Genomic DNA, 21068 nt, shown 5'->3' with positions numbered 1-21068 from the left:
ATGATGCTTCTCTTTGGCTAGTACTGAGAAGGCTGTACTCCCCATCAGACAACATGATAATGGAGGATAACCAGACATATCAGGCTTACTCTGTGGTCTACTGTAGTCAGAGCATTGATAGCCTGGTCAAGCTGCTGAAAGCTGGCCTCAGTAGGGTACAGTTATCTATTCTGCATGTGTCAGACCTAAGAACATATGGAATAAAGAATATGGAGGCATTCTAGAATATAACAATAAAATGAGTCATTCTAATGCAGGGACATAGAGCTTTTTATTTAAAAACAGAAACACAAGCCAGTTTCCAACATTTCGGCTGTATGCCTTTATCAAAAGCAAAAACAATAATGAAATAACACAATAAAATTAGGTTCCCTCCAACTCACAAACATTACTTCATTATCCAGAAAGGGCTACACCTACACCCGCCCATGAGTTAAGACATGTATCAAATACATGTGTGGTGAACTATATACAGGCTACACTCAAGCAACACCTTTAGTTAAACAACTAGCAACACCTTTAGTTAAACAACTAGCAACACATTTAGTTAAACAACTAGCAACACATTTAGTTAAACAATTAGCAACTACATTTCTGTACAAAACTCTATGATAGATTTTGAAATAAAAATAACTGCTTCGTGGTTATTCATGTATTGTCATTATTAACTGCTTCATGGTCATTGGTCATTCATGTATTGTCATTATTAACTGCTTCATGGTCATTGGTCATTCATGTATTGTCATTATTAACTGCTTCATGGTCATTGGTCATTCATGTATTGTCATTATTAACTGCTTCATTGTCATTGGTCATTCATGTATTGTCATTATTAACTGCTTCATGGTCATTGGTCATTCATGTATTGTCATTATTAACTGCTTCATGGTCATTGGTCATCATGTATTTTCATTAATAACTGCATCATCATGTTTGGTCATGCATGTATTGTTATTCACAACAGCATACAGTAGTTGTTATCTGAATTAAAACAGAAACAGAGCTAAATCCCACCCTTTTTCAGTTCCTCTTAGCAACACATTTACAAGCAAAGATATGTGTTAGCGATTAGGTGTTGAAAAATACAAACAGAATCTGGTCAAACTTGGGGAAGTAAAAAAAATGCATTGAATTTTTTTCTAAGAAGTTGAAATAGGATTATTTCAGATAATTTCAGAAGAATCAGAAAACGTACACTCCAGGTAGAATATTTAAAAGGACTTCACCAGAATTGTCAAAACAAATCTCAAATAGTGGTTGACATTTGTACGGAGCACTTTAAACGACAAATGCCATACCTCAACATTACATCTGCATTAGCACAATGTCCTACATTAACCTCTGATGTCACATTTCAGTCCACAATGTCCTACAGTACATCAACCTCTGACCTCACGCTTCAGACAGAGGTTTCAGTTTAGCCCACAGTCTGTCCCAGAATACCTGGTGCTGATTGGGGTCCTGGGGCCAGTCCAGATAGGTCCTGGTCTTCACCAGGCGAGCCAGCCTGTGGTGGGCAGAAAGCCGGCGAGGGGGGATCTTCTCCAGGAAGACAAGGAGGAGGATGTCCCTTTGCTCCACCTGCAGCCTGTTGGTGGCCAGCTTCATCTCCAGGGAGCACCAGTTACTGCGCAGGTAGTGGCGGCTGACTAGGCAGAGGGTGTGGCGGCTCCGGTAAAGGCTGTCTGTGATGTTCTCCACAATGTCCTTCCCCAGCTGTAAGTCCCTGCTGTGCAGACAGAGGCGCAGGAAAGGAGGACCCCTCTGCTCCAGGTTAGGTAGCAGCTCCTTCACCACCCAGCGCTCGTCCTTCCCGCTATAGGAGACAAACGCATCATAGTGGTAGCGCCCCCTGGTGTTGGATCGCATGGCCTCCGACAGCCAGCCAAGTGTGATGTTATGGACCAACACCACCAGCATGAAGAACAGTACTCCCAGGACAGTCACAGCAAAGAGCACAAAGCCCAACTCCACCTTTGTGCAGTTGGCTTCTGTGTAATTGAAAAAATTAGGTGTGTCTAGTCCATTGTCCGACAAGCATATCAAGTCCTCCAAAGCATACATAACGGGATGTGAATACAGAGTAAGCATGAGCACTTCAACCTGCCTGTACCCTTTGGCCCATGTAACCCTTTGGCCTCATAGCTGAACTAATGTACAGATGAGTCAGCTGACTCAGAATGCCACCAAATATAAGTGTCAGATTCAGTTTGATCACAGGTTCTGTTAGTGGATTGTTCACTTGCCCGAGAAACACTTGTTTTAGAGACGTGAGGTGTGTGAAAGACATTGCCTCAATGTTGTGAATAAGTGGATTGTTCCTGAGGTCTAACCATGTCAAACTATGTAAACCAAAAAATGTGTTTGCATTTATCTGTGTTATCTTATTTTGTGTAATGTCTAAGGACTCCAGATTTGTCAATCCCATGAAAGCAAAGTCTTCAATGTTAGAAATTAAATTCTGTGTCAAATCCAGATACTGCAGCGTAACAAGACAGCTAAATTGTTTTGCAAAAAGTATTTGTATATTGATTAACAAAGTGAGTTTTGTTAACCATGTGATTGGTTGTTTTTGGAAGGAGCAAATCTCAGGGTTTTTATCTCTCAGGAAATCTATGTTTAGTCGATTAAGGTTTTTGAGACTGGTAATAAAATTCCATTTCAAATGGGGCGAAGGATGGATGGATCCAAGTCCACCTAAATACATATATTCTAGCCCAGTGCACAGCTCAACACTGGACATAGAGAGGCTACGCATATTGGCATTGGCTAAATGTATTTTCTTGATTGAAAGCAAAAACACTACATTACAGATCCTTTCAATATCTATTTCATTGCTACCAGAGCAACTGAAGTACTGGATTTGCTGAATCCCAGACAGGGGAAGACGCAGTAGGACTTCCTGGCTGAAAGCCCCAGATAATCCTGTAAGGTTCTGGAGCCAAGCCAGTGCACCTTCCTCTATATGTGGTATTTCACCAAATGAGAAGTCAGCGCTTGCTAGATTGTTAAAAACAGGTTTCATGCTTTCTTTTGTGTTTAAAATGGAGCAGTTTGATTGGTTTAATGTTTGTATCTCTGGTGCTTTGATTTTTAGCTCTATAAGTGACTTTATATTCATTATTCTGCATAGTATCTCTGATAAATCCTCTACACAGGGTTCACTAATGATGAATCTTTGTAACTGAGTCATGCCATGGAAAACATCTGGGGCCATTGCTGTTAACCTGTAACCCTGTATGGTCAAATCACATAAGTTAACTAGATTTCTGAATGTATGGGGCCCAATATGACAATTAGAGCACCCAGAGCCCATTCCCCATTTATCTATCAAGTACATATGTTGCAGATTTGGAAGGTGACTATTCCCAGTTGGAAGGATTTGAGTAAAACAGCCGTCAATGTACAGGTACTCCAGATCCTGAAACTGAGAGAAAAAGCCCAGAGACATGGATCTATTTTGTCCATTTGCCATAGATATGCAGAAGGTATTGATATTAGGGGGAAGTCCAAGTAGATCCTCCTCGATGGCTGTGACATCTTCACAGGCAGCAGTGTAATGTTCTGCATGACGAGGTAGGTAGTTGCAGGTCCATTTGAGAAAGTGTCCCAAGTCTTCACCACTGTCATAAATCTGGCATTTAGGATGCATCCATCCACTAGTACACTGAATCCACAGGAACAGGACGGCAGCTCTCATCTCTCCCATCACTCAAATCTACTGAGATAATTGTCAGAATAGTTTGGTTCCGGTGGATATCTGTAAAACGTTGGTTTGATACAATAACACACTTGGGAATACGACAAACAGTATGGAGTCTTTCTTGTTGTTGTTGTTTGTCAGATGGGTTCCTCCTTGGTAACTAACAGCAGTTCATACCTTTTGGTTGTTCCAATGTTCTGCCCTTTCACCCTGCAGTTGAATTGTGTCTCAAGGTTACAGGACTAAATATTTAATGGTTAGTTTGGTTCCAAAAGTAAAGAAACTATAAAATGTTCCACAGTCAATGAAGAAATGGATGCAGAGCTGCAATGTGTTGTCTCACCATTACAGTTGGTGTCTGAATGCATCGAAGGAGCAGCATCCTGTTTGTTCAGCACAATCACACTGTATGTTAAACAGCTTGTGAAAGTGTTTTTTTTACCTGTTTTTACATCTCTCTCTTTCATTTCCTGGAAATAAAAGCTGTCTATAAAAAAGGACAATTGACAGGAAGTACCTGTTTGGACGTGATAGATTTCAGAAGACTGATAGGACTCACTCAAACATCTGCAGATTGTAATGAAATATGAATTGGATTACAGTACTTCATTATTATTATTGAACTCTCTAGTACATATACATATCAAAAGAGGAAGTGGTAACTTCTTTAATGAAGTTGTCCTTCTTTTATTTTATTACTTCTTTTATTGTTATTATTATTATTATTATTATTATTATTATTATTATTATTATAACTCTAGGGGCTGTGGTCCTCTTCAGAGCCCTGTGACATGTCCCTACAATGACATTATTACTCTGGGGCTGTAGTCCTCTTCAGAGCCCTGTGACATGTCCCTATAATGACATTATTACTCTGGGGCTGTAGTCCTCTTCAGAGCCCTGTGACATGTCCCTATAATGACATTATTACTCTGGGGCTGCATGCTTTGTTCCACTCTGGTAAGATATCCTACTGTACTCCCTAAAAGGTAAATGTTCCACTCTTGCTAGATATCCAACTGTACTCACTAAATGGTTTCTCAGGTTAGATATTCTACTGTACTCACTAAAAGCTATCTATTCCACTTAGGTAAGATATTCTACTATGCTCACTATCCTACTGTACTCCTCCTACTGTATTAAATACATGTGTTATGAACCATATACAGGCAACACTCAAGCAACACATTTAGTTGAACAACAAGCAACACATGTTGTTCAAAATCTAGCAACACATTTAGTTAAACAACTAGCAACACGTTTAGTTAAACAAGTAGCATGTACATGTAATTATACAACTAGCAATTGCATTTAGTTATATAATTAACAACTAGATTTAGTTAAACAACTAGCAACTATATTTAGTTAAACAACTAGCAACTATGTTTAGTTCAACAACAAGCAACTATATTTAGTTAAACTACTCACACATTTAGTTAACTACATGTAGTTGCTAATTGTTTAATTAAATCTAGGTACTAGTGTTATAACTAAATGTGTTGCTATTTGTTTAACTAAATGTGTTAAAAAGTTGTTTAAAACCTGTTAGGGACAGACGAGCGGAACGCCTCACCAATATCCAATGGTATAGCGTGGCGCAAATTACAAATACCTCAAAAATGCAAAAACTTCAATTTCTCAAACATATGACTATTTTACACCATTTTAAAGACAAGACTCTCCTTTATCTAACCACATTGTCCGATTTCAAAAAGGCTTTACAACGAAAGCAAAACATTAGATTATTCAGGAGAGTACCCTGCCAAAAATAATCACACAGCCATTTTCAAAGCAAGCATATATGTCACAAAAACCAAAACCACAGCTAAATGCAGCACTAACCTTTGATGATCTTCATCAGATGACACTCCTAGGACATTATGTTATACAATACATGCATGTTTTGTTCAATCAAGTTCATATTTATATAAAAAAAACAGCTTTTTACATTAGCATGTGATGTTCAGAACTAGCATACCCACCGCAAACTTCCGGTGAATTTACTAAATTACTCACGATAAACGTTGACAAAAAACATAACAATTATTTTAAGAATTATAGATACAGAACTCCTTTATGCAATCGCGGTGTCAGATTTTAAAATAGCTTTTCGGTGAAAGCACATTTTGCAATATTCTGAGTACATAGCCCGGCCATCATGGCTAGCTAATTTGACACCCACCAAGTTTAGCCCTCACCAAACTCAGATTTACTATAAGAAAAATTGGATTACCTTTGCTGTTCTTCATCAGAATGCACTCCCAGGACTTCTACTTCAACAACAAATGTTGTTTTGGTTCGAAATAATCCATGGTTATATCCAAACAGCTCCGTTTTGTTTGTGCGTTTGTAACCGATGTGAAATGGCTAGTTAGTTAGCAGTGGTGCGCGCTAATAGCGTTTCAATCAGTGACGTCACTCGCTCTGAGACTTGAAGTAGGGTTTCCCCTTGCGTTGCAAGGGCCGCGGCTTTGGTGGCGCGATGGGTAACGATGCTTCGTGGGTGTCAGTTGTTGATGTGTGCAAGGGTCCCTGGTTCGAGCCCAGGTTGGGGCAAGGAGAGGGACGGAAGCTAGACTGTTACATTGATGCTGTTGACCCGGATCATTGGTTGCTGCGGAAAAGGAGGAGGTCAAAGAGGGGCTGAGTGTAACCGATGTGAAATGGCTAGTTAGTTAGCAGTGGTGCGCGCTAATAGCGTTTCAATCAGTGACGTCACTCGCTCTGAGAATTGAAGTAGGGTTTCCCCTTGCGTTGCAAGGGCCGCAGCTTTTGTGGCGTGATGGGTAACGATGCTTCGTGGGGTATCAGTTGTTGATGTGTGCAAGGGTCCCGGGTTGGGGCGAAGAGAGGGACGGAACCTACACTGTTACACGTTCAAGTCACTATTCGAAGGGTGACGCGCCGGCGCATTTCGTGACAAAAGAATTCAAAATATTCCATTACCGTACTTCAAAGCATGTCAAACGCTGTTTAAAATAAATTGTTATGCTATTTTTCTCGTAAAATAGTGATAATGTTCCAACCGGGTGACGTTGTATTCGTTCAAACACTGAAAGAAAAAAATGGAGTCGTCTCGTGCATGCGCGCTCCAGTGTCATTGTTCTCAGCAGGACCACTCACAAAAACTCCTGCTGTTTTTCGACCAGAGACTGGAGAGCTCTCATTCCACTTTCTGGAGCCTTCTGAGAGCCAATGAAAGCCTTAGAAAATGTCACGTTACAGCAGAGATGCTGTATTTTTGATAGAGATGCCCTAGAAGGAGAACAAATTGTCAGACAGGGCACTTCCTGTATAGAATCTTCTCAGGTTTTGGCCTGCCATATGAGTTCTGTTATACTCACAGACACCATTCAAACAGTTTTCGAAACTTTAGAGTGTTTTCTATCCAAATCTACTAATTATATGCATATTCTAGTTTCTGGGCAGGAGTAGTAACCAGATTAAATCAGGTATGTTTTTCATCCGGCCGTAAAAATACTGCCCCGATCGTTGTTAGTCACATTTGGTCTGTCTTGATACAACATTTTGAACAGAAATGCAATGGTTCATTGGATCAGTCTAAACCTTTGGACATACACTGACGCCATCTATTGGCTAAAATCTAAATTGCACCTGGGCTGGAATAATACGTTATGGCCTTTCTCTTGCATTTCAAAGATGCTGGTACAAAAAAAATACAAACACAACGGATGGTTTTTTTCTTTGTATTATATTTTACCAGACCTATTGTCTTATATTCTACTGCATTCCTTTCACATTTACATAAACTTCAAAGTGTTTCCTTTCAAATGGTACCAAGAATATGCATATCTTTGCTTCAGGTCCTGAGCTACAGGCAGTTAGATTTGGGTATGACATTTTAGGCAAAAAATGAAAAAAGGGGTGGATCCTTAAGAGGTTTTAATCTGCATCCCTGCGCATTCCTCTCCCATCGTCTTAACGCCACAGAGAGGAATTATGATGTTGGGAATCGAGAACTGCACGCTGGGAAAATGGCATTGGAGGAGTGAAGACACTGGTTAGAGGGGGCGGAACTCCATTCATAGTGTGGATAGACCACAAGAACCTGGAATATTTTCGCATCGTCAAGCGTCTCAACTCCAGGCAAGCTCAATGGCCGGTTCAACTTCACCATCTCCTTGACACACTTTCATGCCGCTATAGCCCCGCATCTACACCCTCGGAGCCAGAGACCATTCTTCCTACCTCCGGGGGGGGGGGGCTCCCCTCGAACCCTGGCCTTTGTGCGACAACGCTTTTGGTGGCCCACCATGGTCCCTGACATCACCGAGTTCGTCACTGCCTGCACTGCCTGTGCTCAGAACAAGACTGATCCCGAGCATGCCTGCCGTTCTGTACCTTACGGACTCTACCCTGGATTAATGACCTCTGCCTGCCCTTGACCTGTCGTTTGCCTGCCCCCCGTTTTTGTAATAAACGTTTGTTATTTTGAACTGTCTGCATCTGGGTCTTATCCTGAGGTCTGATAACTACAGCCCCAGAATAATAATGTCATTATGGAGGCATGTCACAGGGCTCTGAAGAGGACAACAGCCCCAGAGTAATAATGTCATTATGGAGGCATGTCACAAGGGTCTGAAGAGAACTACAGCCCCAGAGTAATAATGTCATTATAGAGGCATGTCACAGGGCTCTGAAGAGGGCAACAGCCCCAGAGTAATAATGTCATTATAGAGGCATGGGCTCTGAAGAGGACTACAGCCCCAGAGTAATAATGTCATTATAGAGGCATGTCACAGGGTTCTGAAGAGGACAACAGCCCCAGAGTAATAATGTCATTATAGAGGTATGTCACAGGGTTCTGAAGAGGACTACAGCCCCAGAGTAATAATGTCATTATAGAGGCATGTCACAGGGCTCTGAAGAGGACTACAGCCCCAGAGTAATAATGTCATTATAGAGGCATGTCACAGGGCTCTGAAGAGGACTACAGCCCCAGAGTAATAATGTCATTATAGAGGCATGTCACAGGGCTCTGAAGAGGACTACAGCCCCAGAGTAATAATGTCATTATAGTGGCATGGGCTCTGAAGAGGACTACAGCCCCAGAGTAATAATGTCATTATAGAGGCATGTCACAGGGCTCTGAAGAGGACAACAGCCCCAGAGTAATAATGTCATTATAGAGGCTTGTCACAGGGCTCTGAAGAGGACAACAGCCTCAGAATATTATTATTATTATTAATATTATTATTATTATTATTATTATTAATAATAATAATGTCAACAGCACAACTTCATTAAATAAGTTACCCACTTCCTATTTTGATATGTATATGTACTACAGAATTTTTTTTAAATGAAGTATTGTACTCCAATTCATATTTCATTACAATCTGCAGATATTTTAGTGAATATCATCTGTCTTCTGAAGTCTCGTACAAATAGGTCTTTCATGTAAATTGACTTTTTTTAAAACAGCATGTTTCTTTCTTTAGGGGAACTGAAAGAGAGAGATGTGAAAATAGACTTTCACAAGCTGTTTAATGGAGTGTCACTGTGCAATACAAACAGGATGCTGCTCCACGAATGTGAGCAGACATCAACTGTGATGGTCAGAGAACACGTTGCATCTCTGCATTAATTCCTTAATTGACTGTGGGACATTTTATAGTTTCTTTACTTTTGCAACCAAACTAACCATTAAATATTTAGTCCTGTAACCTTGAGATACAATTCAACTGCAGGGTGAAAGGGCAGAACATTGGAACAAACAACAGTTATGAGCTGAGGTCAGATACCAAGGAGGAACTCATCTGACAAACAACAACAAGAACAGAGACGCCTGAAGAGAGATGTACTGTTTGCAGCATTCACAAGTGTGTTACTGTATCAAGCCAACGTTCTAGAGATATCCACCGGAACCAAACTATTCTGACAGTTATCTCAGTAGATTTGGCGGACGTTGGGAGAGATAAGAGCTACAGTTGAAGTTGGAAGTTTACATACACCTTAGCCAAATACATTTAAACTCAGATTTTCACAATTTCTGACATTTAATCCTCATAAAAATTCCCTGTTTTAGGTCAGTTAGGATCACCACTTTATTTTAAGAATGTGGAATGTCAGAATAATAGTAGAGAGAATGATCTATTTCAGCTTTTACTTCTTTCATCACATTCCCAGTGGGTCAGAAGTTAACATACACTCAATTTAGTATTTGGTAGCATTGACTTTAAATTGTTTCACTTGGGTAAAACATTTCGGGTAGCCTTCCACAAGCTTCCCACAATACGTTGGGTGAATTTTGGCCCATTCCTCCTGACAGAGCTGGTGTAACTGAGTCAGGTTTGTAGGCCTCCTTGCTCGTACACGGTTTTTCAGTTCTGCCCACAAATTTTTTATAGAATTGACGTCAAAGCTTTGTGATGGCCACTCCAATACCTTGACTTTGTTGTCCTTAAGCCATATTGCCACAACTTTGGAAGTATGCTTGGGGTCATTGTTCATTTGGAAGACTCATTTGTGACCAAGCTTTAACATCCTGACTGATGTCTTGAGATGTTGCTTCAATATATCCACATCATTTTCCCGCCTCATGATGTCATCTATTTTGTGAAGTGCACCAGTCCCTCCTGCAGCAAAGCACCCCCACAACATGATGCTGCCACCCCCATGCTTCACGGTTGGGATGGTGTTCTTCGGCTGGCAAGCATCCCCCTTTTTCCTCCAAACATAACGATGGTAATTATGGCCAAACAGTTATATTTTTATTTCATCAGACCAGAGGACATTTCTCCAGAAAGTATGATCTTTGTCCCCATGTGCAGTTGCAAACTGTAGTCTGGCTTTTTTTATGGCGGTTTTGGAGCAGTGGCTTCTTCCTTGCTGAGCGGCCTTTCAAGTTATGTCGATTTAGGACTCATTTTACTGTGGATATTGGTACTTTTGAACCTGTTTCCTCCAGCATCTTCACAAGGTCCTTTGCTGTTGTTCTGGGATTGATTTGCACTTTTCGCACCAAAGTACGTTCATCTCTAAGAGACAGAACACATCTCCTTCCTGAGCGGTATGACAGCTGTGTGGTCCCATGGTGTTTATACTTGCGGACTATTGTATGTACAGATAAACGTGGTACCTTCAGGTGTTTGGAAATTGCTCCCAAGGATGAACCAGACTTGTGGAGGTCTACAATTCTTTTTCTGAGGTCTTGGCTGATTTCTTTTGATTTTCCCATGATGTCAAGCAAAGAGGCACTGAGTTTGAAGGTAGGCCTTGAAATACTTCCACAGGTACACCTCCAATTGACCCTATGATGTAAATTAGCCTATCAGAAGCTTCTAAAGCCATGACATAATTTTCTGGAATTTTCCAAGCTGTTTAAAGGCACAGTAAACTTAGTGTATATAAACTTCTGACCCACTGGAATTGTGATACAGTGAATTATAAGGGAAATAATCTGTGTGTAAACAATTGTTGGAAAAATTACTTGTGTCATGCACAAAGTAGATGTCCTAACCGACTTACCAAAACTATAGTTTGTTAACAAGAAATTTGTGGAGTTGTTGAAAACCGAGTTTTAATGACTCCAACTTAAGTGTATGTAAACTTCCGACTTCAACTGTATGTTTTCCCACCCTGCCGTCCTGTTCCTGTGGATTCAGAGTGCTTGTGGATGGATGCATCCTGAATGCAAGATTTATGACAGTGGTGAAGACTTTCTCAAATGAACCTGCAACAGCTTACCTCGTCATGCAGAACATTACACTGCTGCCTGTGAAGATGTCACAGCCATCGAGGAGGATCTACTTGGACTTCCCCCTAATATCAATAACATCTGCATATCTATGACAGATGGACAAAATAGATCCATGTCTCTGGGCTTTTTCTCTCAGTTTCAGGATCTGGAGTACCTGTACATTGACGGCTGTTTTACTCAAATCCTTCCAACTGGGAATATTCACCTTCCAAATCTGCAACATATGTACTTGATAGTTAAATGGGGAATGGGCTCTGGGTGCTGTAATTGTCATATTGGGCCCCATACATTCAGAAATCTAGTTAACTAATGTGATTTGACCATACAGGGTTACAGGTTAACAGCAATGGCCCCAGATGTTTTCCATGGCATGACTCAGTTACAAAGATTCATCATTAGTGAACCCTGTGTAGAGGATTGGTCAGAGATACTATGCAGAATAATGAATATAAAGTCACTTATAAAGCTAAATATAGAAGCACCAGAGATACAATCGTTAAACCAATCAAACTGCGCCATCTTAATCACCAATGAAAGCATGACACCTGTTTTTAACAACCTAGAAATCTCTGACTTCTCAAAGCTAAATATAGACGGACCATAGATAGATTCTTTAAACCAATCAAACTGCTCCAACACCAACCAAGGGTTGACATCTGTTTTTAACAATGTAACAAGCGTTATGTTATCATTTGGTGAAATAACACATGTAGAGGAAGGTGCACTGGCTTGGCTCCAGAATGTGACAAGGTTAACAGGGGCTTTCAGCCAGGAAGTACTACCGCACCTTCCCCTGTCTGTGATAAAACAAATCCAGTACCTCAGTTGCTCTGGTAGCAATGACATTGATATTGAAAGCATCTGTAATGTGGTGTTTTTGCTTTCAATCAAGGAAATATTTTTATATAATGCCAATATACGTAACCTCTCTATGTCCAGTGTTGAATTGTGCATTGGTCTAGAATATATGTATTTATTTGCAGCTGTGCATTTACATCCTACTACCCATTTACATTTACATTTACGTCATTTAGCAGACGCTCTAATCCAGAGCGATTTAGAAATTGGTGCATTCACCTTATCCAGTGGAACAACCACTTTACAATAGTACATCTATATCTTTTTTTATTTATTAGGGGGGAGGGTTAGAAGGATTACTTTATCCTATCCCAGTTATTCCTTAAAGATGTGGGGTTTCAGGTGTCTCCGGAAGGTGGTGATTGACTCCGCTGTCTTGGCGTCGTGAGAGAGCTTGTTCCACCATTGGGGTGCCAGAGCAGCGAACAGTTTTGACTGGGCTGAGCGGGAACTGTGCTTCCTCAGAGGTAGGGAGGCGAGCAGGCCAGAGGTGGATGAACACAGTGCCCTTGTTTGGGTGTAGGGACTGATCAGAGCCTGAAGGTATGGAGGTGCCGTTCCCCTCACAGCTCCGTAGGCACGTACCATGGTCTTGTAGCAGATGCGAGCTTCAACTGGAAGCCAGTGGAGTGTGCGGGGGAGTGGGGTGACGTGAGAGAACTTGGGAAGGTTGAACACCAGACGGGCTGCGGCGTTCTGGATGAGTTGTAGGGGTTTAATGGCACAGGCAGGGAGCCCAGCCAACAGTGAGTTGCAGTAATCCAGACTGGAGATGACAAGTGCCTGGATTAGGACCTGCGCCGCTTCCTGTGTAAGGCAGGGTCGTACTCTGCGAATGTTGGAGAGCATGAACCTACAGGATCCGGTCATCGCCTTGATGTTAGCGGAGAACGACAGTGTGTTGTCCAGGGTCACGCCAAGGCTCTTAGCACTCTGGGAGGAGGACACAATGGAGTTGTCAACCGTGATGGCGAGATCATGGAACGGGCAGTCCTTCCCCGGGAGGAAGAGCAGCTCCGTCTTGCCGAGGTTCAGCTTGAAGTGGTGATCCGTCATCCACACTGATATGACTGCCAGACATGCATAGATGGGATTCGCCACCTGGTTATCAGAAGCGGGAAAGGAGAAGATTAATTGTGTGTCGTCTGCGTAGCAATGGAATTTTATTTCCAGTCTCAAAAACCTTAATCAATTAACAATAGATGGCCTGACAGATAACATTGATATTTGCTCCTTCCAAAAACAACCAATCACATGGTTAACGAAACTCACTTTAAGGTTAAACTATCCACAAATACATTTTTCTAAACATTTTAGCTGTCTTGTTAAACTGCAGTATCTGGATTTAACATAGAATTTAATTTCAAACATTGATTTAATTTCAACACTTTGCTTTCCTGGGATTGTCAAATCTGGAGTCCTTAGACATTACACAAAATAAGATAACACAGATAAATGCAAACACATTTTTTGGTTTACATAGTTTGACATGGTTAGACCTCAGGAACAATCCACTTATTCACAACATTGAGGCAATGTCTTTCACACACCTCACGTCTCTAAAACAAGTGTTTCTCGGGCAAGTGAACAATCCACTAACAGAACCTGTGATCAAGCTGAATCTGACACTTATATTTGGTGGCATTCTGAGTCAGCTGACTCATCTGTACATTAGTTCAGCTATGAGGCCAATGCAGTTGATTATCGGCAGTAACATCACATCTAAACACAACCTGAGTCTCCAGCTCAAAGGCCAGACGGTGTCATTTCAGGACTGTGACAGACCTTTCTTTCAGTCTGTAACCCATCTTCATGCTGATGCTGAAGAATTCCTTTGTGGATCTGAATTCATGGGAAAGTACTTCACGTTTGTGGAGACATTTGACTACAGATCTAAGCTTTCAGCTAAAAGTGTTGATTTAACATCAATTAATCAGCTGATTCACCTGAGGAAACTGACTCTACAACAGGTGGATCTTTTAATACAGCGTTCTGCCGACATCATTTTTCACAACTTGACCAAACTGGAGGTTCTGGAACTTGACAACTGCAGGATTTATTCTTTGGAGGGGAGTTTAACTAAAGACTTTAAATCTTTGAAAACATTGTATTTGCGTATCGAGAACATTTATAATGTATTCTACAGCTTTACCAAACCTCTCTCTAGCCTTAAGTATTTGACATTTTATAATTTACAGATGTTTTGCAGTTGTGACAATGCTTTGTTCATTACATGAGCCAAGGGGTACAGGCAGGTTGAAGTGCTCATGCTTAGTCTGTAATGTTGATACATATGTTGAGGTGTTGAACTTGTCGTACAAAATGTCTTCCGCTATTTGAGATATGATTAGACAATTCTGATGAAGTCATTTTAAATGCTCTGTACTTTTTCTGATTAATCTGAAATTACTTCGAAATAATCCTATTTAAATTACTTAGAAAAGATCCAATGCATCTTTTTACTTCCCCAAGTTTGAACAGATTCTGTTTGTATTTTTCAACACCTATTCGCTAACACATATCTTTGCTTGTAAATGTGTTGGTAAGAGGAACTGAAAAAGGGTGGGATTTAGCTCTGTTTCTGTTTTAATTCAGATAACAACTACTGTATGCTGTTGTGAATAACAATACATGCATGACCAAACATGATGATGCAGTTATTAATGACAATACATTAATGACCAATGACCATGAAGCAGTTATTAACAACAATACATTAATGACCATGAAGCAGTTATTAACAACAATACATTAATGACCAATGACCATGAACCAGTTATTAATGACAATACATTAATGACCAGGAAGCAGTTATTTTTATTTCAACATCGATCAAAGAGTTCTGTACAGAAATGTAGTTGCTATTTCTTTAATTAAATGTGTTGCTAATTGTTTAACTAAATGTGTTGCTAGTTGTTTAACTAAATGTGTTGCTAGTTCTTTAACTAAATGTGTTGCTAGTTGTTTAACTAAATGTGTTGCTAGTTCTTTAACTAAATGTGTTGCTAGTTGTTTAACTAAATGTGTTGCTAGTTCTTTAACTAAAGGTGCTGCTTGAGTGTAGCCTGTATATAGTTCACCACACATGTATTTGATACATGTCTTAACTCATGGGCGTGGGGAGGTGTACCCCTTTCTGGATAATGAAGTAATGTTTGTGAGTTGGAGGGAACCTAATTTTATTGTGTTATTTCATTATTGTTTATGCTTTTGATAAAGGCATACAGCCGAATGTTGGAAACTGGCTTGTGTTTCTATTTTTAAATAAAAAGCTCTATGTCCCTGCATTAGAATTACTAATTTTATTGTTATATTCTAGAATGCCTCCATATTCTCTATTCCATATGTTCTTAGATCTGACATCATGCAGAACAGATAACTGTACCCTACCGAGGCCAGCTTTCAGCAGCTTGCCCAGGCTATCAATGCTCTGACTACAGTAGACCACAGAGTAAGCCTGGTCTGGTCTATGTCTGGTTAACCTCCATTATCATGTTGTCTGATGGAGACTCCAGCCTTCTCAGTTCTAGCCACAGATAAGCATCATTCCTCCAGCTAAATGTCAGGTCTTCACCAGTGGTAACCTTGCCTGAGACCTGAAGAATTATCCTACTAGAGTCCTAGGCTTGAGTTCTGTTTATATTTCATCTTTATTTTACCATGTAAATTGACAGAGAACACATATTTATTTACAGCAACGACCTGGGGAATAGTTACAGGGGAGTGGAGGGATGAGCCAAAGCTGGGGAGAGTTAGATGGTCATGACGGTGTGAGGTCCAGATTAGAAATGTAGCCAGGACACTGGGGCTAACACCTCTACTCTTATGATAAGTGCTATGCATTAAATGCATAGTCACTTCACCCCCACGTACATGTACAAATGACCTCAACTAACCTGTACCCCCGCACACTGAGTCAGTACCAGTAGCACCTGTACATCATTTCATTCTTCATTGTTATTCTAATTGTGTTACTTTTTATTATTACTTTTTATTTTAGTCTACTTGGTAAATATTTTCTTTATCTCTGCAATCATTTCTTCAATGACTGTGGGACATTTTATAGTTTCTTTACTTTTGGAACCAAACTAACCTTTAAATATTTAGTCCTGTAACCTTGAGACACAATTCAACTGCAGGGTGAAAGGGCAGAACATTGGAACAACCAAAAGGTATGAACTGCTGTTAGTTACCAAGGAGGAACCCATCTGACAAACAACAACAACAAGAAAGACTCCATACTGTTTGTCGTATTCCCAAGTGTGTTATTGTATCAAACCAACGTTTTACAGATATCCACCGGAACCAAACTATTCTGACAATTATCTCAGTACATTTGACTGACGTTGGGAGAGATGAGAGCTATGTTTTCCCACCCTGCCGTCCTGTTCCTGTGGATTCAGAGTTCTAGTGGATGGATGCATCCTAAATGTTATATGTCCCTGATACCTGTCTTACATGTCAGCTGTGTGCTCTCCCAAATGTCTAATAAATGAGTCTTTATAAACCAAGGTTGAATCAAAGCAGATACACTGGTTTGTATGTAAAATCACAGAGAAGAAAAAATACTTTCTAAATAATGGGCCATTTAGTTTAAGACCCAATTGAGCCGGTCGGTCGCATATGTTGAGGTGTTTCATTTGGTGTTGAACTTGCCGTACAAAATGTTTACCAGTATTTGACATTTGTTTAGACAATTCATTTTAAATACTTTGTACTTTTTCTGATTAATCTTCAACTACTTATATGTATAAGTATTCCTATTTAAATTACTTGGAAATAAGCCTACACATTTTTTTCTCCCCCAAATTCAGCACCTAATCGCTAACATATATCTTTGCTTGTGTATTTGTTGCTATGAGTGATTGAAATATAGTGTGAATTTGCCAATTTCTGTTTTATTTCAGATACCAACTATCTGAATGCTGCTGTGAAAGACAATACATGAATGACCAATGACCATGTTAACAAATCAAATCAAATTCTACTGGTCACATACACATGATTAGCAGATGTTATTGCGAGTGTAATGAAATGCTTATGCTTCTAGATCTGACAATGCAGCAGTATCTAACAGGTAATATCTAACAATTCCACAACAAAACCTAATATCTAACACATTCCACAACAAAACCGTATACACCCAATCTAGTAAAGGAATGGGATGAGAATATATAAGTATAAAATATATGGATGAGCAGTGACATAGCGGCTAAGATGCAATAGATAGATAGTGCAGCATACAGTATTTTTCATTTAAACTTTAAGCCAGTTAAGAACAAATTCCTATTTACAGTGACAGTCTACGGGGAACAGTGATACAGACGTGACTGTGCTGCTTTGTTCAGGGGCAGAATGACAGATTTTTACCTTGTCAGCTAAGGGAGTCAATCCAGCAACCTTTCGGTTACCGCCCCAATGCTCTAACCACTAGGCTACCTGCCGCACTATATGAGATGAGTAATGCGAGATATGTAAACATTCTTGAAGTGCCATTATTAAAGTGACTACTGTTCCATTTATTAAAGTGGTCAATGATATCAAGTCTGTAGGTAGTCAACCACCTATTTGTGCTATTGGTGGCTGTTTAACAATCTGATGGCGTTGAGATAGAAGCTGTTTTTCAATCTCTCTGTCCCAGCATTGATGCACCTGTACTGACCTCGCCTTCTGGAGGGCAGTGGGGTGAACAGGCAGTGGCTCAGGTGGTTATTGTCGTTGATCTTTTTGCCTTCCTGTGACATCAGGTGTTGTATGTGTCATGGAGGGCAGGTAGTTTGCCCCCGGTGATGCATTGTACAGACCGCACCACCCTCTGGAGAGCCCTGATGTTGTGGGAAGTGCAGTTGCCGTACCAGGCGGTGATACAGCATGAGAGGATGCTCTCAATTGTGCACCTGTAAAAGTTAGTGAGGGTTTTTGGTGACAAGCCACATTTCTTCAGCCTCCTGAGGTTGAAGAGGTGCTGTTGTGCCTTCTTCACCACACTGTCTGTGTGCGTGGGCCATTTCAGTTTGTCGGTGATATGTACACTGAGGAACTTAAAACTTTTCACCTTCTCCAATGCTGTCCTGTCGATGTGGATAGGGGGTTGCTCCCTTTGCTGTTTCCTGAATCCACGATCATCTCTTTTGTTTTGCTGACACTGAGTGAGAGGTTATTTTCCTGATACCACACTCTGAGGGCCCTCACCTCCTCCCTGTAGGCCGTCTCGTTGTTGTTAGTAATCAAGCCTACCACTATAGTGTCGGCTCCAAACTTGATGATTGAGTTGGAGGCATGCATGGCCACGCAGTCATGGGTGAACAGGGAGTAAAGGAGAGGGCTGAGAACGCACCCTTGTGGGCCCCAGTGTTGAGTATCAGCGGAGTGGAGATGTTGTTTCCTACCTTCACCACCTGGGGGCGGCCTGTCAGGAAGTCCAGGACCCAGTTGCACAGAGCGGGGTCGAGACCCAGGGTCTCAAGCTTAATTATGAGTTTGGAGGGTACTATGGTGTTGACTGCTGAGCTGTAGTCAACGAACAGGATTATTACATAGGTATTCCTCTTGTCCAGATGGGATAGGGCAATGCTCAGCGTGATTGCGATTGCATTGTCTTTGGACATACTGGGGCGGTAAGCAAATTGGAGTGGGTCTAGATAGAAGTAAATAGAAGTAAATACTTATATAAATATATTAACCTGTCTAGGATAGGGGGCAGTATTTTCACGGCCGGATAAAAAACGTACCCGATTTAATCTGGTTACTACTCCTGCCCAGAAACTAGAATATGCATATAATTAGTAGATTCGGATAGAACACACTCTAAAGTTTCTAAAACTGTTTGAATTGTGTCTGTGAGTATAACAGAACTCATATGGCAGGCTTTTTAAGGATTTTCGTATTTTGCGCCACGCGCTACCATTGGATATTGATGAGGCATTCCGCTACCGGAACGTCTAGATGCAAGAGGTTCAATATATAGAAGTAAATAGAAGTGAGTGCTATGGGGCGATAGTAATTTAGTTCAGTTACCTTGGTGGCCATCTTGAAGCATGTGGGGACAGCAGACTGGGATAGGGATTAATTGAATTTGTCCGTAAACACACCAGCCAGCTGGTCTGCACATGCTCTGAGGATGCGGCTAGGAATGCCATCTGGGCAGGCAGCCTTGCGAGGGTTAACCTGTTGGGGATAGGGGGCAGTATTTACACGGCCGGATAAAAAACGTACCCGATTTAATCTGGTTACTACTCCTGCCCAGTAACTAGAATATGCATATAATTATTGGCTTTGGATAGGAAACACCCTAAAGTTTCTAAAACTGTTTGAATGGTGTCTGTGAGTATAACAGAACTCATATGGCAGGCAAAAACCTGAGATGATTCTGAAGAGGAAGTGGCCTGTCTGACAAGTTCTTGTTCATCTTGGCTCTTTTTATTGAAGACTGAGGATCTTTGCTGTAACGTGACACTTCCTACGGCTCCCATAGGCTCTCAGAACCCGGGAAAAAGCTGAATGATATCCAGGGAGCCCCAGGCTGAAACACATTTGGCCAGTGGCCGATCAGAGGACAATGGGCTTAGGCGCATGCACGAGTCGACCCCATGCTTTATTTTCTTTCGTCTTTTTACCTAAACGCAGATTCCCGGTCGGAATATTATCGTTTTTTTACGAGAAAAATGGAATAAAAATTGATTTTAAACAGCGGTTGACATGCTTCGTAGTACGGTAATGGAATATTTAGAAAAAATTGTGTCACGAAATGCGTCGTGCTCGTCACTCCTCTTCACCATTCGGATAGTGTCTTGAACGCACGAACAAAACGCCGCTATTTGGATATAACTATGGATTATTTTGAACCAAACCAACATTTGTTATTGAAGTAGAAGTCCTGGGAGTGCATTCTGATGAAGAGCACCAAAGGTAATAACATTTTTCTTATAGTAAATCTGACTTTGGTGAGTGCTAAACTTGCTGGGTGTCTAAATAGGTAGCCCTGTGATGCCGGGCTATCTACTGAGAATATTGCAAAATGTGCTTTCACCGAAAAGCTATTTTAAAATCGGACATATCGAGTGCATAGAGGAGTTCTGTATCTATAATTCTTAAAATAATTGTTATGCTTTTTGTGAACGTTTATCGTGAGTAATTTAGTAAATGTTTAGTAAATTCACCGGAAGTTTGCGGGGGGTATACTAGTTCTGAACGTCACATGCTAATGTAAAAAGCAGTTTTTTGATATAAATATGAACTTGATTGAACAAAACATGCATGTATTGTATAACCTGTTAGGGCTAGGGGGCAGTATTGACACGGCTGGATAAAAACATACCCGATTTAATCTGGTTACCACTCCTACCCAGTAACTAGAATATGCATACACTTATTACATATGGATAGAAAACACCCTAAAGTTTCTAAAACTGTTTGAATGGTGTCTGTGAGTATAACAGAACTCAAATGGCAGGTCAAAACCTGAGAGATTCCTTTACAGGAAGTGGCCTGTCTGACCATTTATTGAACTTCTTTTCCATCTCTATCTTTTACTAAGGATCTCTGCTCTAACGTGACACTTCCTACGTCGTCCATAGGCGCTCAGAGCCCGGGAAAAACCTGAATGTCGTCATCCCAGCCCCAGGCTGAAACACATTATCGCCTTTCTCAAGTGGCCGATCAAGGGACTCTGGGCTTAGGCGCGTGACCTGACCGCCCCCGTCTTTGTGATTTTTTCCTCTGTTTGCCGAAAAGGAGATTCCCGGTCGGAACATTATCGCTTTTCTACGAGAAAAATGGCATAAA

The 21068-nt window shown here is 40.9% G+C and overlaps 1 protein-coding gene and 1 pseudogene across 1 annotated transcript; one reads left to right on the top strand and one right to left on the bottom strand.

Annotated features, from left to right (window-relative positions):
• Nucleotides 1-252: 252 nt before the first annotated feature.
• Nucleotides 253-3709, bottom strand: LOC106606326 (uncharacterized). The gene is made up of 2 exons (XM_082976125.1): nucleotides 3394-3709; nucleotides 253-2138 (listed from the first exon to the last, which is right to left on the bottom strand). Exons 1-2 carry the CDS (start codon nucleotides 3707-3709, stop codon nucleotides 1393-1395), a joined length of 1062 nt encoding a protein of 353 aa, XP_082832251.1. The 3' UTR covers nucleotides 253-1392.
• Nucleotides 3710-11292: 7583 nt separating this feature from the next.
• On the top strand, nucleotides 11293-13725 carry LOC106606236 (uncharacterized; annotated as a pseudogene).
• The last annotated feature ends 7343 nt before the right edge of the window (nucleotides 13726-21068 follow it).

The sequence above is a fragment of the Salmo salar genome, chromosome 06 (assembly GCF_965601325.2).
Source record: "Salmo salar chromosome 06, fSalSal1, whole genome shotgun sequence".
In the NCBI taxonomy this organism is placed as follows: domain Eukaryota; kingdom Metazoa; phylum Chordata; class Actinopteri; order Salmoniformes; family Salmonidae; genus Salmo; species Salmo salar.
This window is presented reverse-complemented; position numbering and strand designations above follow the sequence as displayed.